At 37.4% G+C, this 13,990-nt stretch overlaps 1 protein-coding gene across 6 annotated transcripts in view; it reads left to right on the top strand.

Annotated features, from left to right (window-relative positions):
* The first annotated feature begins 3,474 nt into the window (after positions 1-3,474).
* The window catches only part of RBM39 (RNA binding motif protein 39), a 29,982-nt gene continuing 19,466 nt past the window's right edge, over positions 3,475-13,990 (top strand). The window contains exons 1-8 of one of the 6 annotated variants that reach the window (XM_027620629.2): positions 3,476-3,779; positions 4,394-4,457; positions 4,683-4,755; positions 6,202-6,251; positions 9,459-9,530; positions 10,679-10,873; positions 13,169-13,234; positions 13,331-13,384. Coding sequence is in view for 2 of the 6 variants with exons in the window: in XM_027620625.2 (XP_027476426.1) it covers positions 4,407-4,457; positions 6,202-6,251; positions 10,679-10,873; positions 13,169-13,234; positions 13,331-13,384 (416 nt within the window). In the remaining 4 variants the exon portion in view is untranslated. Of the gene's footprint in view, positions 3,780-4,393; positions 4,458-4,682; positions 6,252-9,458; positions 9,531-10,678; positions 10,874-13,168; positions 13,235-13,330; positions 13,385-13,990 lie in introns of all 6 variants that reach the window. The other 5 variants (XM_027620627.2, XM_027620628.2, XM_027620625.2 and 2 more) reach the window with 5 other exon arrangements.

Below are 13,990 nucleotides of genomic sequence, written 5' to 3'. Positions count from 1 at the left end.
CTTCATAAATACAATTTTAAAATTGTGAGTCTTTAAGTTTTAAAGATAACTATTAAAATGCCCTTTTTTTAAAAGGTTTTATTTATTTTTGACAGAGAGAGAGAGTGTGTTCAAGCAGGGGAAGCAGCAGGCAGAGGGAGAGGGAGAAGCTGAGCAGGGAGCCCAATGTGGGGCTTGATCCCAGGACCCTGAGATCATGACTTGAGCCGAAGGCAGACGCTTAACCATCTGAGCCCTCAGGCACCTCTAAAATGCACTTATTTTATAAATTGAATATTAATTTTTAAAATGCAAGTATCAAAGGACATCTGGCTGCCTCAGTCTGTAGAGCATTCAACTCTTGATCTTGGGGTCATGAGTTCAAGCCTTATGCTGGGTGTAGAGCCTACTTAAGAAAAATGCAGGTGCCTGGGTGGCTCAGTTGGTTAAATGTCTGCCTTTGGTTCAGGTCATGATCCCAGGGTACTGGGATGGAGCCCTGCTCAGGCTTTCTACTCAGTGGGGAGCCTACTTCTCCCTCTCCCTCTGTCTGCTGCTCTGCATACTTGTGTTCTCTTTCTGTCAAATAAATAGATAAAATCTTTTTTAAAAAAAAAAATAGACATTTGTTTAAAAAAATGCAGGGGCGCATGTGTGGCTCAGTCAGTTAAACATCTGACTTGGTCTCAGCTCAGATCTCGATCTGAGGGTTGTTGAGTTCAAGCCCTGCATTGGGGTCCATGCTGGGTGTGGAACCTACCTACTTAATTAAAAAAAAAATGCAAGCATCAAAAATAGCACTCTCTGCCCATAAAAGTCATTTTGATATCAAAAATCATTGGCAGAATGTATTTTTAATATTTTAAGTAATCTCTACATGCAACATGGGGCTCGAACTCACAACTCTGAAATGAAGAGTTGCATGCTCCACAGACTGAGCCAGCCAGGTGTCCTGACATTGGCAAAATATTTTAAATTTAAAGTCAAATTCTCTATCTATTACCTCCTCTATTCCAGGCTTTTGGCTATTCTGTGACCTCTTCTCTATAAGTTATAAAACAGAATAATATTTTTGATGGTGGAGATGATTTAAACCAATGACGTTCTGGTTCAAATGAGAACAAAACGATGAAAGGGGAATTAATTTACACAGACTGTCCATAAGCCAGACAGAGACGGGCTTTGCAAAATGAATGAAAAACATATTATGTTGGGGCGCCTGGGTGGCTCAGCCGTTAAGCATCTGCCTTCAGCTCAGGTCATGATCCCAGAGTCCTGGGATCGAGCCCCGCGTCAGGCTCCCTGATCAGCGGGGAGCCTGCTTCTCCCTCTCCCACTCCCCCTGCTTGTGTTCCCTCTCTAGCTGTCTCTGTCAAATAAATAAATAAATAAATAAATAAATCTTTAAAAAAAAAGAAAAACATATTATGTTAATATTTTCTTTTAAACATAAAAAATACTTTTGTTTTAGAGAAGAGTTTTCCAGCTGGTGTTTCTTGATCGTGCTCTAAATTTCCAGGTTCACTCTGATCGTCCTTGAACAGAAAACAATTTAGGAGATATTCAGTAATCAAGTGACTGAAAGCTTAAAACTTTCCTATTCCCAAATAAGTCTAGAGGTTAAAGTCAAATTGTGTTGTCATGTTCCCAAACAAAAAAATTTTTAAGCAACCACCTTTTTGGTTTGATATTTGCACAATTAACAAGTCACAATAAAAGAATTAAAGGGGCAAAGAGAAGGCAAAGGTTAGCTTTGTTTTTTTTTTATTTATTATTTATTTTGAGAGAGTGAGAATGAGAGAGAGAGAGCACATGAGAGGGGGGAGGGTCAGAGGGAGAAGCAGACTCCCTGCTGAGCAGGGAGCCCGATGTGGGACTCAATCCCTGGACTCCAGGATCATGACCTGAGCCGAAGGCAGTCGCTTAACCAACTGAGCCACCCAGGCGCCCAGCTTTTTTTGTTAGCTTGAGCATATTATGCTGTAATGTTCTGTAATGATTTTCAATACTTAAAAAATTTGAAAGAGGATCTGAATTTTCAGAAAAGGAGTAAGGGAATATTACTATGTAACATCTATTAATCCTCTAAGAGAAACACCTGTGTGGAATATTAACCAGAAGAGTGAAGTCCCTGTACACTTACATTTCCTCTAAATAATTGTTTAGCAATAATAGAAGTTAACTTTTCTGAGGATTAAATATTTGCCAGGTACTTTACAGACACTATCTCATTTAATCCTCACTATATGCCTATTAGGTCTTCATTCATTTATTGAGTGTCCTCCTGGCTGGGCACCAGGCTAAGCACTGAGAATTCAGTAGTGAGCATTATCAACCTGAGCATTATCAGCCTAGGTCAATCTCAAGAAGCTTAGCCTAGTAATTATGTTACCCCCTTCTTCATAAGAGGAAATGGAGGATAGGCTCTGAGAGATTAATTTACTTGTCCAAGGTCACACAGTGTTGGAGCAGCTTACAAGAACCAAATTATCTCATGTCAAATCTTAACCCTCAATCGCTAAGCTGTTAATAGACTTATCTATAAGATTTTTGGTTGTAAGTCCTCTGATGTTTTTCAAATATTTTTTTCAAGTATTTTTATCTTGGAGGAAAAAGCCTTATAGTCCACAACCTCTCTGCTGCGTCTTCTTTTTCAGTGTTGACGAGAGAACAGGTGGTGCTTTTATACTCTTAACTGCAAGGTATTTGGGAAACTTAAAGGGCAAGAAGCCAAGTCCCAAGGGAATGGGGGACATTTTTCAAGAAACAATAGCAACCCGACACAAGGCCAGACCGTAAAATCCAGGGCATAAAGCTGATCCATTGCCAAGGGAAGCAGTTTGTTTTTTCACCTTCTCTTTGCTTTTCTCCACTATTTCCAAGGGTCTTTTAGTTAGTCGTACCTAGTCCACTGGCTCCAAAAGGCCGGAATATCTAATTTTTATTCTACACCCATAGCCTCCGAACCCCGTACGGTCTCCTTTTGCCTTCTCTTTTACATGCTTTTCACTTCTTCACTCTTGGGGGATAATCTATACCTGACGGTTTTCGTTGTATTCTATCGCCATATGGAGTAGGTTCCCTTATGGCGACCTTGACACACACCAGGATGGGAGGCCCGGGGGAGGGGAGAAGCCGTCAGCTCTGGGAGAGAAACCTTCAGATAGCTGTGAGGAGGCGCCACAAGGAGGAGGCGACCACCGAGCTCCACTCAGCGTTCAGTTTTTGAAAAGATTGACAGGAAGTGTACCAACTGTCTTTGCTCTAGCGTCTTGCGCGGTCTCGCGAGATACGGATGTCTTATGTGGAGGGGGTGTCGAAGGCTCCGCTCTGAGTGGGGGATGGGAATATCTGTGGCGCAATCATTGCGCGAGATTGGGCCATGGTCGCTGGGGCCATGCTTATATCTCGCGATATTTCAGCTGCTCCTCTCTGGAACTAGAGGCAGCTTCTCGCGAGAGCCCGTGCTGAGAGCTCTGTGAGGCCCCGTGTGTTTGTGTGTGTGTATGTGTGTTGGTGGATGTGAGTACGGGGAAGCAGCGGCCGCCATTTCAGAGAGCTTGCTGAAGCTGTCGCAGGGGTGGATCCTGAGCTGCCGAAGCCGCCGTCCTGAACTTCCGCGCGGGCTCCTCTAATCCCATTGTTTCTTTTAGATTCGCTCGGGCCTATCCGCCCTCGGAGCCCGAAATTCGGGCTGGGCGGAACCTCGGCCTGGGCCTAGCGGCTTAACAGTAGCAACAGCGGCAGCAGCACCCCTTTTTCCGAATACAAGCACCCCAGGGGCCCGAAAGCCCGCACAGGTAAGGAGATGTCGCAGGCCTGTGTATTGTCAGAGCTTTTCAGAGGTCTGGTTTGAGGGGCATTCCTTAGGCGGTCTTTAACGACTCGGGGGGGGGGGGGGCTCGAGAAATCGGCTCCATTTCAGCGACCGCGCCCTTATTTTCCGGTCGTGCAGTTTTCAGGGTTCTTGGGTGGCAGGGACTCCAGAGAGGCTTCGGGCGGATGGCGACCGGTTCCTTCCAGGCCTGGCCGGCCGCGACCTCCCAACATGGCGCCAGCCGAACGCTACCATGGCACACAACCCCTCCCAACCGAGGGAGTTTCCCTTTGCCCCTAAAATGGCAGCGCGGGTTTTGCGCGGAAAGAGGCGCTCTTACTCATTGCGCGCGGGTTCTGTTTTTGCAGTTAATTGTGGGCTTTTTTTTTTTAATCGTATATTTAATGTATTTCCGTGTGTTTAGTCTTGGAGACGTTTCAGATTTAATTACTAAGACTGGTAAAGTGCATCCTGCCACTTTAGTCATTCCAGGGCTTTTTGAAGGTTTTTCTGAAGTTTCGGAGTTTGTCGCGTAAGGGGGAGACTAATCGGAATTGAAAAATGTTTACTCACTGAATTACCTTTCTTATTTTCTAGACGTTTAGAGAGAATGGCAGACGATATTGATATTGAAGCAATGCTTGAGGCTCCTTACAAGAAGGTGAGAAAAAACATGTCGGTGAGGTTTATATATTTCTTAATTTAGCATTATCACGAAACTACTGCTGAAATGTAAACTAACCTCCCCGGAGCCCTCTTGATTTACCTTATCAGAGATGCATTACGTGTAACTTACAAAAGTAAATATATGCTATTGATGTAATAATATTGTGCAGTAGTTTCACTTCAGCGTGATGAATAAATGCCCATCTATCTCTCTTTGTAGACTTGCCTAACGATATCTCACCTCTACTCCCATGAATTCACCTTTGATTCCAGTGTGAACTGTCAATCATAAGGTAGTAATTGAGTGACTTATCGCTGTACCGTGGTCCCCTAGGTAAAATGACTCAACTAAGAATTACCAGCTCCAGTTTGGTATAGCAAAAAGGTGAATGTAGTGGTTTGGGAAAATAGCAGGGGTCCAAGAATAACAAAGCATAACCAGTCTGTGGCAAGCAAATCTTTAAGTTTTACAAGAAATGGGTGAGATTTAAAAATTTTTTCTATATACATATATATGACTGGTGATAGTAAATAATGAAACAGGCAGGTGATGATCTGCTCAGTTAAAAACTACTGAAATTCTTGGATCCCTGAAAATTTTTTTAAAGCAAAGGAGGCAGTATCACAACTTAGAGTCACTTGATGACTGTTTTACTGTGCTCCGTGTTGTTTTATTTTTAATTAGTCCCTGCCATAATATTTCACACTAAAAGCTACAAAGGAATTATTTTGGCTAGTAGTATAGTCTGACCCATTTCAGTATCACAGTAAAAGTAAAGTGTCTTTTCATTCTTTCACCAGTTGGTGGTGAAAATAGCAGTATGCATGCATTATCACTGGTGTCGCAAACTGTAAGCTTTGTGAGTTAGCACTTCTATAACTGATGTGATCAAACTTTAAAAATAAACATTGCGCTAAACCTTTTGAAATAATACATCTGTTTTTGGAGTGTATAGCACGACCATGTGGTACCAATTTGGAAGAATTCTTTTTAGTTTAAATAGTGTATGTAGTTTTATAATGCTTAGACTCTTGAAGAACTTTCTGTTTTAATGTTAAGATTCTTGTGTCTTAGTTTAACATGGATGTAATTCCATGTAAACAGGTATGGAAGTAGGAAATGTTTAGGCTGGACTGGTGGATTATTAATTGACTTTCTTGGGTTCTTGGGAGTCAACATTACTAAAGCAGTGTGAATCCCTGTTTGCTTCAGGGCGAGATGTGTGACAGAGGTGGCATCAAGCTCTTACAGTCCCAACCCTCCAACGGAAATGGGCGAAGATCTCAGGAATGGCATCGGTCACAGGAAATCGATAGTGGCTGGCTGCTAGCATGGCCACTTGGGGCTTAGGCAGAAATAGAGCCATGGTACTGACCAAAGGGACCATAGCACATGGAATAAAACTCAAAACAGGACTTCATTCATGTTTTATAGAAATTCTCTTTAACCACTTCAACCCTGTAAATCTGGATAACTTAATATCTAACTATATAAGAAAGTAAAATTTAACATGTTAATATGCATTTTTATTTTTGTATCTTGATGACTTAATCGTAAGCAACAAAGTGGTTAAACACATACCCATCTAAATTTTTTTATAGCCTTCCATGTTAAACTATAAACAAGTAATTAGTTTTAAAATTGTTTTGTATTTTCTTATTCCTATTCCCTTTACCCTTTGACAACTTGAAATGTTACCACTTCGTCCTCATGATGTTCTTCTATCAACCCTGCTTAGGATGAGAACAAGTTGAGCAGTGCTAACGGCCATGAAGAACGTAGCAAAAAGTAAGTTATAAGAAGGGACCTGGGGTGGGGGGACCCTTATGTGATTGAGATCATAAGTTGTGTTCCTGTGGCTGTAGCATCAAACTAAAAGTTCTCTTCAGAAGCTTTTCCTTGTCTCTCTTAGAAAAGTTGTTCTTTAAGGGATGAGAAACTATTTGAGGATATGAAACTATGGATTCTTTCCCTAGATTTCAGGATTAGTTTCAGGGACCTTTTGGGCACCTTCCCTTCCAAGTCTATCCATGACAATCTGGATAAGAGTTCCTGTATTAGAGTTTGTCTTTTGTCTTAAATTTATAAACTTCAGCTTAATGTTTTGGTGGTGTGTTATCAACAGATAACCAGCCCATGGAAAATACTGTTTGCTCTAAATCACGGAAGGAGTCAGAGCTGTGAATTATATTGATGCTCCTTGCTGCTTAAAGGCCCTTTTTGTAGCAACATTATAGCATACTTAAGTACTTTTTAGGTGCTTTACATGGCTTTTGTTGTCTTAAGCTTTTTAAACTCTAATAGACTTAAATATTGAAAATGGAGTTTTTTAAAAAATTGTGCATATTAATGTAATTTACTAGGTCAAATGTGTAACCGTAACAGGAACTAAGTGCTACAGACTAGTATAGAATACAGTATATGATAAGTCTCAATGACAGTATAAGCCAGAACCACTTTATAAAGTCAGATCCTATTTTTGGAGTATTTTCTGCTCTAAAAATTAGTGATTCTTAACATCACGTGGTCATGTTACAAGCATTAAATTGTTTTAGTAGCCTATTTTGTGATATCATTAAAATAACTTGTCACGTACATGACCCCATCTAATGAAAAACTAATAAAATGAAAACATAGCCACTTGATTTTTTTTTTTTTTTTTTTTTGGTTCTGTACCTAATGAGAGCTCAAAATGCTTCATAATACGCTACCTCAACATCCTCACAACTTTGTTAGGTAGGTTGATGAGAAAATTCTTAGATTGGATTATGCAGGCTTTGTTAACGCTGGGTTTTTTTATTCTTAAAATTCCCCTAAAAATGTAATGGATTTAAAATGATGCAGTTTGTAGAAAATGTCTTACTTTTTTTTGTTCAAAGTTGGGTAGACGATCTGTTACAGTCTAATCACAACAGATTGTGGGAATTAATCACATGGGGTTTAGTTTTGAATTGTTACGGTTTAAGGCAATTCAACTAATTATTGCATGGTTTAATGTCACCTGGTTTTAAGACGTTTTACCAAAGTAAGTTTCCTAATTAACGGTTTTAAATCCCAATTTGTAATGAAAACCTAGGAAGGAGTATCCACATAAATTGAAATGATCTGGTCTAGGTATCAGGCCTGTTGGGTGGGTAAAGATCTCACCCTAAGTACCAAAAGAATAAGGACATGCACTTTGGGCACAGAGTTTTCTTTCTTCGGCCATTCTCAGATGTCACTCCTTGCTACTAACTCGATCTCCAGTTGATACTTGTTTTCGTTCTGCATCTAAGCTCATTAAGGCTACCAAGCTTTTACAGGAAATGTAGCATCAAGAGGCTGATGCTTTGTGGCCTTTATTTAATGTAAATGGTCTTGTGACACTGAATAGAAGAATGGAAAATTTTCTTTCATTGGCTATAGGATAGCCAATTTAAGGGAATGTCCTTTTGAAACATCCCAACTACCGTCTAGTATCTTTTTAAATGTACAAATTGTTTCTGTCACACTTCTCATTCTCAGTTAAAGCTGCTTAATTAAATAAACGGCTTTTTTCAGTCAGGAACTTCTCACCCATTTTTCTAAAGGGAATTGATCTTTCAAATTAATTTCAAAGTTATCTAGAAGAAAATTTGTATCTAAGGTTAGATAAAATGTAAAACAAATACAGTATGCTGTGCTTTAGTGTTCCGCATAAATTCTCTTAAAGTGCCACCTTGCATTTTTCATCCTAAAACTTCATTGTCTTAAAAGCAGTTGAGTGTTGGGATATAGTTTTAAGGTAGTAAGAAAATGCACATTCTGAGAAACTGAGTTTACCAACTAGTAAACGTTTTCTTTAAAAATAGTTCTGATTCTCAGTACGTACACTCAGTTGTATTTTGGTGGTAGTAGAAGGAAATAAGTTAAATATAACACAAATTGGTTATCAGTTAGCCTTCTTTCTGAAGAGCTATACCCCTGAGTTTGGCAAGACCTCAAAGTATACCTTTTAAGTATCTGAGCTTGCCTTCATGGGAGTATGATTTGTTAGTGTAACCATTTTTGGAAAGTCTAAACCAATGTCCAGTTAAGCTCTTTAGAAATTACTCAGAAAAGGATAACAATAAAATGACACAGTTGAAATATATTGGCTACTGTGTGTGGATTATAAATTTTGGAATAAATGACTTTTCTATTTTTTTTCTTATTTTCCAGAGTACTTTGCATTTAAATTTTAGATCTTCTTACATGGAAGAGGTCAAATCCAGTTATAGCAAAACACCTTTACAGCAGAGGCCATATAACCAAAAAGTCCAAAGGCCCAGCCCAGTGGACCATTTACTTCAATGATGTTCAGTACAAAATTCCACTGCCACTAAAGACTTTGGAAAGTCCCTTTTAAGTTGTAACAGGATTTGACTATTAGTGTGGATTTTGATAACCCTTGTTTAGTTAATGTTCTTTCAAGTTGCATTTTGTTATAGAGAAGAATACTGCTTGCTTAAATTTTTGTCTGGGCTTTTATGAAGAGGATCGTGCTTCTGAATGTCTTAGTATGTTGCTGTGTTTTTACCTGTCTGGGGTTGCCTTCAGATGTGGGTGGGGACTCATTTGTAAAAAGTTCTAGGAAGACTTTTAGTTGAAGTTAGCTTTCCGATTTTCCAGTCCTTTCCTTTGGCAGAGTAAGTTTTGGGCCTACAAAAAGGTATATTGGGAGGTTGGCTGCCTCTCTGCTGTGGGCCTTCTATGAGCAGAGCAATACTTTATTTGTCTGTCCTTTGTGGGGGATGGAGTTACTTTGTCCCCTGATTGATTATATGTAGGACTTCTGATTATAGCTATCTCACAGAATTCATAGGCTAAGACATAGTGTCAGGTGTTTCAGGCAACAAAGTTGGAATGTAATCTGTTGCCCTTCTGGGCATTGCTTTGATGACTTCTATATAAATAATGAGTGTAGCCTAATTTTCTGTCATGTGCTACCTAGCATATACATTTCTGACAGTCAGGTGGATTATCTTGAAATTTTAGACAAAGTTTCTGCCTCCTTGGAAAGCTCTACATCTCCTTGTGATTGGAGTGTGGGTTTCAAGATTCCAGAAGGTGGGTGTCTTCATTTTCTATTTTCAATGCACTCTAAGATGACCTGCTTACAGGTTCTCTGAGGCAGACTTCAATTGCTCTTGTGCTAACTTTGCTTTGATAAGGACTAAAGAGTTTAAATTTTCCAAATGATGTAGAGTTGTCAAAATGTTTAATTATCTTTTTAGCCACTACAAATTGACATTTTAGTGGAATAAGTTTATTTTTAAATGTTTTTGAATTTATATTGAAATATCTGAAGGCACCTCTAAAATTTGGGTGATGACAGAGGTACAGATGGTAAGATTTAATTACAAAATGAATGGGTGGTATACTGTGAGGAATACAGAAATGAACAGAAAGATATGACTGACTGGCTTTTTTACTTTCCAGAATTTGAGATTTTATAAAGATTGATAAAGGTGTTGATCCTTGTTTTTGATTGCACCCCACAGGCTTGTATAAACTGGCATGCTCCCATTTTCTGGTGTACTCATTATAACTTTAGATACATCTGAAAAGGTCACAAAAGTCTAGGTGTGTCAGAATGCATGTTACTGCGTTAGTTTAATTGTTCTTTGTCAGTACTTGTAAGTTTGCCCATGAAAACCAAAGTATTGATGCTTGTATGACCCTTTGTAGTAGAAAATATTCATATGTGTAGATTGAGTAAAAATTGGCTCACATAAAGGAAGTTAGTGGTTTTAATGAAAAATTTTTTATATGACCCACTATTACTTAAATGTTAATATATTCTACTGTAACTTTGATTTTTATTACTGTATCTAGTGGATTACAGTAATAACTTGTTGGCTAGTTACATGTTGGTCAAACTATTTAAAAGTTCAGGTTTTTATCTAACCCCCAACAAATGATTTCATTGTTAAAGCTGTAACTGACTCTCAGGTCTCAGGAGCGATCATTATAGTTCCTGCTCTCAACTGATTGTCAACTGACTGCTGATTTTCAGTAGTAGAAGGCAAAGGTGGGGTGCTATTTACCTTACCTAGGAATTATTTTTCCATAGTATGATTATGTATCATTGTATAATAGTAAAAATAGCAAGATAAACTTACAAAAAGATTTAAAAAGATTTCTGACCATAAAAGGAAGTATATTTTGACAGTTTCTTAAACTAGCAAGATAATGGTAATTTTTTTTCTTCTCAGGAGGAAAAAAAGCAAGAGCAGAAGTCGTAGTCATGAACGAAAAAGAAGCAAAAGTAAGGAACGGAAACGAAGTAGAGATAGAGAAAGGAAAAAGAGCAAAAGCCGTGAAAGGAAGCGAAGTAGGAGCAAAGAAAGGAGACGGAGCCGTTCAAGAAGTCGAGATCGCAGATTCAGAGGCCGCTACAGAAGTCCTTAGTATGTAACTATAATTATGATGATTTTGGTTTGAGAGTTATTCTCTGGGTATCCAGAAAACAAACCTGCGTAATTTGCATTGTAAAATTTGTTTTTTGATATGACTAGTTAAAAAGGATTAAATAAGGATATTGGCATTGAAAAGACTAGCAAAGTAGAAATATAGTGTGTGGACCAATACGTAACTTTTGTTTTACTAGGCATACTGTTTGTTACTCCATCTAAAATATTTTAACTGTATGCCAGTCTAAACTAGACCAAAGCACTAGAGTGCTTAAAAGACTTGATATTGTAGTGCCAAATATTTGAAAGCTTAAAAGTATGTGAGCTATTTCAGATATTCTTTGCGGAACATAAATTTAAAGTTTTAAAGCTCAAATAGATATAAATACAAATAGGCAAATACGTAATTTGGCTGTTTTTCAGCTGAAATGACAGATCCTTTGTGAATTTGGTGTATGCTCCTTGATAATGATGAATTTGGGGGCTCATCACATATTTAAGGTTTTTAAAAACAGTAAAACACTAAAGTGCTTTGAAATCACTATGGAAATTTGACTGGTTTAACAAGTTGGAAACATGTTCTATTATGTCATTTAAAAAGCTATGTTAAGTTTGGAAGGAGCGTACCTACAACTCTTTGGTAAGGATTGAATCTAGCAGTCCTTAGCCCTTTTTAACCTTGTTCTTTCTTCTTAATGAATATATTGTTGTAAACTGTGGGGGAATGTATTAAAATTAGCACTCCTAACTTGAATGGTTGGAAATGGACTTGAAAGACAAACAGACCTGAATAAGAGTTTTGATTCTTCTACTTGGACAAGTTAACACTCTGAGATTTAATTTTCTCATCTTTTAAGAAAGAGGTAACAACTGACAGATGAACTTTAATTGAATCGACAAGAGAATGAAAATAAAGGACCCACAATACTTAATTGCTACTCATGAAATGCTTGGGTATTATTGGAAGCCATTAAAATTAGTAACACTTTGGGTTCTGATTCTGGCTTCTTGTTCTCTTAAGTTCCTGCTAGCTGCTTATTTCACAAACATTTAAGAGCTGAAAGCGGACCACAGTGTTTTAATTCTGAATGATTAAATAATACTTTTTTGATCTAATTTATTAAGACTTATCATACTTGTTTTTACCAGAATTAATTAAATAGGAGGAAAGGGATTACCGTAATAAATTCTGTATTTATCTCTTGTTTTAGTGATGAATATTTGAAGTCGGCCTATAATTCTGGTTTGACTTAAAAATGATTTAGTTCTTATGTGTAGTTCATGTGATATCTAATTTGGTAAATTTATATTCTTAATTGTGATTATTAGTCTGAATTGTGAAGGACCCAATTAATATAAAATTTACTTGGAGCTGCTTGGGTGTCGGCAGGTTTGCTTAGAGTCTATGAAAATGAGTCCAAATGTGGAACACATACCACTAGATACTTCGATTTTGCTACCCTTCTTGAAAAGGAGAGTAGGATGAGCACTAAGGGACATCTGACCTGTCCCTTTAAGTTAATTTGGTCTTTCAAAATTAAAAAAAAGGCCCCAAAACTATTAGGCCTTTTTAGAATTCAGAATAAAACTGGATCTTAGAAAAATGTTACGATGTCTTTTGAAAATATTCATTTATTATGTCAAGTTCACAAAAAACTTTTGAAATACTAATTTATTTTCTTCACATCTTTACTATGGAATATTTTGTCACAGAAATATGACACAGACTGCTTTCATGCAGTCTCTGAGACATACTGTTAAATGGAATAGTTGGGAGTTTCACGATAATAAAGAATTAGTCCCCTTTTAAAAATTCCTCAAACAAGAAAACGTTATGTATGAATTTTGTGTATATACAAACATATAAATACATAAATTCCTGGGAACGGATCTGCAAAGATACACACCAAATTGTTAACTGTAGTTACTCCTGGTGTGAGGGAAATTCAGGGTGATCTATTTTCACTTTAAAAAAAAAAAAAGTCCTCAGGAATGTATTCATAAATGTGTAATTAAGAAAAAACAATAGACTGAAAATGATAGAATTTTCAGAATCTTAACAACATTGAGGCTGTAACCTTTGGTCTCGGCACCTCTCAGTGGTCCAGGATGGATAACTCTAAGAGCAGTTGCCTGGGATAGAGTTAAGAAAAAAGAGTCTTTTATTTCCTCTTCATAATTGAGGTGGAAAAAAATCAGCCTAAACAATGTTAAACTTGCTGGAGAGCGCATGAACGCGTCTTAGCAAGACCCTAACCCTGTAACTAGTGTAATTTTGTGTTTCCTTTTTAGCTCCGGACCAAAATTTAACAGTGCCATCCGAGGAAAGATTGGGTTGCCTCATAGCATCAAATTAAGGTTTTTAAACATACTTCTGAATTGTTTAAATTGTTTTTCAAGGAACTAATGTGGTGTACTTGTTTGGATAATTTCTGAAACTTTTTAACTTTGCAGCAGACGACGCTCTCGAAGCAAAAGTCCATTCAGAAAAGACAAGAGCCCCGTGAGGTAGCTGTTGTCCCTTTTTTTTTTTTAATCTTTAGCACTTTCAGCTTTTGTAAAGCTTTTGCAACTTATGTATTGTTAAATTTATTAATATTTAATAATTTGGACTATGTTAAATCAATGTGGATGTTTTAAGTTTTCATTTTAATTTTCTATAAGAACGGAGCAGTGATTACAATTTTAAGGTATAAGGTACTGCATGTGCTCTTAAATCCCTTTTAAATAATGGTAATTATAGAAAACTTTAGATAGACTTGCCTCTGCTTATCTTTGGAATTAATAAATTTTGAGTTACTATAATACCTCATGGGAAAATTGGTTGTACAGTCATGAGTTTTATTAATCTGGCTCTCTTTACTGAGATAAAGTATTTAATTTCCAAAATATTAACCAAGTTGACTTGTTTCTAAGTAGTAATCTTATGTTATCAAATGTTTGTGAGTTATTTTCCTCTTAAATATAAGAGTCACTTATGAAGGCTACCATTTATTTTGGCTTAAGGAAACTTTTGATAAATGGCAGCATTGTTTACTGATACTTTCTGGCTTCCCTTAAAGGGCACCTTTTAACTTAGAGTTCCTTATTTGGTATATTCTAATTCTAGAATTT

The sequence above is a fragment of the Zalophus californianus genome, chromosome 8 (genome assembly GCF_009762305.2).
Source record: "Zalophus californianus isolate mZalCal1 chromosome 8, mZalCal1.pri.v2, whole genome shotgun sequence".
Taxonomy (NCBI): domain Eukaryota; kingdom Metazoa; phylum Chordata; class Mammalia; order Carnivora; family Otariidae; genus Zalophus; species Zalophus californianus.
Note: the sequence above shows the minus strand (reverse complement) of the source record. Positions and strands in the feature narration are given on the sequence as shown.